This window comes from Ptychodera flava, unplaced genomic scaffold (assembly GCF_041260155.1).
Source record: "Ptychodera flava strain L36383 unplaced genomic scaffold, AS_Pfla_20210202 Scaffold_106__1_contigs__length_256847_pilon, whole genome shotgun sequence".
Taxonomy (NCBI): Eukaryota; Metazoa; Hemichordata; class Enteropneusta; family Ptychoderidae; genus Ptychodera; species Ptychodera flava.
Window position 1 is genome coordinate 160,363 of NW_027248288.1, and position 3,990 is coordinate 164,352.

At 37.6% G+C, this 3,990-nt stretch overlaps 1 protein-coding gene across 1 annotated transcript; it reads right to left on the reverse strand.

Moving 5' to 3' along the window:
* Positions 1–525: 525 nt before the first annotated feature.
* Positions 526–3,647, reverse strand: LOC139126600 (lectin BRA-3-like). The gene is made up of 3 exons (XM_070692663.1): positions 1,959–3,647; positions 1,367–1,446; positions 526–683 (listed from the first exon to the last, which is right to left on the reverse strand). The coding sequence occupies exons 1-3, from the start codon at positions 2,459–2,461 to the stop codon at positions 655–657; spliced, it is 612 nt and encodes a 203-aa protein (XP_070548764.1). The 5' UTR covers positions 2,462–3,647; the 3' UTR covers positions 526–654.
* Positions 3,648–3,990: the final 343 nt, after the last annotated feature.

Consider the following 3,990-nt stretch of genomic DNA (forward strand, 5'->3'; position numbering starts at 1 on the left):
ATTTTCCCACGAAACAGTCACCTATCTAGCGGCTCAATTGTTCGACGGAAATCCTTCACAAGTTGGTAGACTTTTATCCGATATTGGACTATGAAGTGCCCGGTCACTCAAAAAAACCTCGAAATCTACAAGGAGGGGAAGGAGGTGTTGCTCAAAATATGAAGAGAAAGAAGGGGGTACGCAATTGTTTTTTTGGTGCAAAATAAATTGAAACACCTCTCAGATTGCATCATTGTACATATTAATTTATCGATTTTTTCGATTTAAGAGGGGGACCAGTTTGTTACTCGTTTTCGAATATACCATCAATAGGGAAACTGTAGCCTCTTTCAGACAATGATAGTGGGATCAAAATATATTATCTGCTACTCTAGGCAAGGATGCATTTTTATCGTTGACAAAGCTTTTATTGGCAGGGATATACTCTTAAATATGTTTTTTTGTAGTTCCCGACTTACCATATTCAAAATAAAACCATGCAGTACGACGTTATTGCTTTAAAAATGATTTATTTAAGAGTGACTTTTTCACAACTTGACGATAATCTCTCAGTTAGCTACTGTGAAGGGACAAAGAAGGATTCATTATCGACACTAGCTCAGATAGTGCCGGGACGTATCCTGTGTTTTATGTACGAAACGATGGGTTGAGTTTCTATGCTCCCAAGGAATGGCAATGAGGGTCTGAAACAAAGAAAGAAAAAAGGCGAAGATTAAGACACACGGAACGTGTGTGTGTGCTTGGCTTAAAAACTATTTTAGAAATTGCTTCCACTAATGTATAAGAAACTCTTTAGTGTTGTCTTGTTTCTGTGGGAAGTTGCAAATGCCCGAGGAGCCAATGTAAGCTCGTACTCCCATCTATTTTTAAAATAGCAGTTTGTAAGAGGTTTGAGTATTTTACTACCTTTAATGCGATAATTTTAACTTATGTTTTTAGCACAGATGTCTAAAAGCCAAGACAGATAGAAAATTGAAATTGCGTCTTCCGACAAGGATTTTAAGACTAATGGTATACTGTCACCGGTTCCAATTTTTCTACAGTTACCATGGAAAGAGAAAATCTAGCCACTCAAAGATTTTACGCGGGTGGCCGCTTTTTAAAACAGCGCCCTCCCATGGGAATTTTGAATACCAAGAAACGACCCTTTGACCATATCTGGGAATATTTAGATTACAGGTAACTGTATACCTTTCATCGCACAGAGGCTTCTTTTAATGTATCATACCATATGATATCTTGTAATACTCCGATTTTCTAGTTTTAAAACAACTGCAAATGAATGTTGAATCGGCAACGATTTATAGAATCTACTCTGTTGCTTACATTATATGACATAAATAACACATAGTTATTTTGTGCTTACCTGGAATTTCACAGACAATGCCCTTTGGCCGGAAGTCGCAGTATTCATCGTCCCACAGACCGTTGTGAGCGCCCCTGAACCTGTTGATATTTATAAAAACGACACGCTTTTTAAGGGTGAATTCTGTCACGAGGTTGTATACAAAACCTAGAGTGAATTTATAAAAAAGCAGAGAAAAAGAGATAGACAAAGACAGACAAACAAACAACCATAAAAACAGACAGACAGAAAGACTGATAGAGGCACAGACAGGAAGCAAAACAATGGGCAGTTCATCGTATTATAATTATATAAAACCACACTGGACTGAAAAATCTAGCATAAGTAATAATAAGATATGGCTTTGGCTGTTATACCATGTGGCAGATACCTGAGTACGATTCGGTGGATAAAATGCTATTGTTTCTTATTTAATCGTAAGAATGCCGAATTTTATACTCGGTGGGGAATAGAAGGGAACAAACGATCGCTTTGAGCGAGATTCGTCAGTGAGAATGGTTAATATAAGAAAGCCTTGTTTTGATGCGGTCATTGAAAGTCTTGACATTGAATATAGCTTCTACCATTCGTTTGAATTTGAGCGTATTCTTACCAAAGCTGTACGCAATCTTGTCCCAAAGCGTCTTTCTTTGTGTTGTTGTTTGGCTCGCCTGGTGCCCAGTTGCGGAAGTCGAAGTCGCAATGAGCTCCTCCATCACTCCAGATGAATTCACCCTCCGTCAGGCTGTCACTAAGACCGATCCAGAAGCCGAATCTGTTAATGCATGGGCTTTGATGCATGTTATTACTTAAGATGTGGTTTCTGATTGCATCGTCTATAACGCGAGTACGTAACGATGCAAGGCGTCCTGGTGGTCCACCAGGCTGTACTGAAAGGGTGCTGCAAAACTCAGCTGCTTTCTGTTGGTATGGGTGGTCGTCAGGGTCTTGTTCACAGTATACTTCATACACCATACAATCGCAATCTCCCTTTTCACAGTTTTCCATCGTGATAGAGCCTGTGAAGAGCATATGTGATAGCAGTATAATACGACGCTTGAAAGCATAATGGTTGAGAAGTAATATGCATTCTGATGCACACACGTTTTGTTGCATACAACTGTTATATGTACTGTGGAAACGGCCGTCGTGTAGTCACACACATATAAAGAGGCTTATAGAAAAAGTATAGGATGCTTTCTAAAATAAAATAATTCATATCGTGTACCTTGGCTGGCTTGATATAAAATTTAGGAAACTTCATATACTCTCATTATAAATCTGAATTGTTTTCCAGAGTACAGTTGTTTACTTTCCTATAGTCATTATTTAGCTGATAATCAGAAACTCGTCATATGAAGTACTGGAGCATGATTTGATAAGCTAAAATAGACAATGCCATACGTCGTGCCGATTACCTGTTTTGTGATAAAAGGCAAAGACTGACTATTGTACCATGTAGCTGATACCTTAATACGGTTTCGTTCGTAGCAAGATAACATTTAGGTAAATCAGACCTACGAGCAAGCGGGTGCTCAAAGCATAGAATGTAACGCATAACGCAAAGTCAAATGTTTTTGATTGTATCTTTAGACACCTTGGTTCAACGCATCTTGAAACGCCAAAGCCAACAAAACGTGCATTAACACAATAATTTGGTGTTACACTCCATATTACATAGTTACGTAAATTTAGAAATGGCGCAAGGTAGTTTGACACATAATGCCTCAGATAACTGGAATGTACTAAACGAGATTACAGGCAGCATTCAGTTTGCTAATTATATTATACATTTTAGTTTAAATAATGTTATCAATGAAACAAATAATGGAATATAGTGAGTAAATAGGGTGACTTACTTGGACCTTGCTACTCCGGCATGATGTTAAAAAGAGAAAATACTTTGATTAGCCGATTAACGTTTTATCAAGAACGACAATATGCACTCCCTTTTAGTTCCGACGAATTGAGCATTTCGTAATTATCAGCTAAATCACTTATTTTTTGCGTGATTCGAGCAAAATCGAAGCCCTACTGTAACTCTAGCAGGACTTCATTCAATCCTTCAAAAGACAAGCCAAGACTATATCCTTGGCTCTATAACCCATTTTAAGTTTCACAAAGCGTACAAATATTCTCTTCCTAATGCGAAGTGCGTGTTGTTGTTCACATTGCATACATAATACCGCGAAAAAAAGACAAAAACAATATTTACCGCTTTTGAAACTTAATAAGAATCACTGTAATACTGCTAAGAGTAGACAAAACTTGCGATAATGAAACCAGTGTTTTTTCAAAATTCTTTTGATTTAATGGGCGGTATAAATTATGTTTACTTACAGCGTAACACGTCACTGCACAGGCAAAGAAGACGGCAGCAAATTTAAATTCATGTTTGATGCAATATCTGTAGAAAAAAGCTACAGCGGCGTCAATAAGTAGAAATATTCATAATATTATATCAAGTCCCGCAGCGAGACTGGCAAAACTTCCTATCGATCGCATTCGTATTACGTCAAGAGCTTACTGAAATGACCTTAGTTTACAAAGACGTTTGATGAAACCACTACAATTACAAGCTTACATTTTGGACAGACTGAAGCTTTTTCGAAAATTGGAGATCCAATATTTTAATCTTAGTCCAC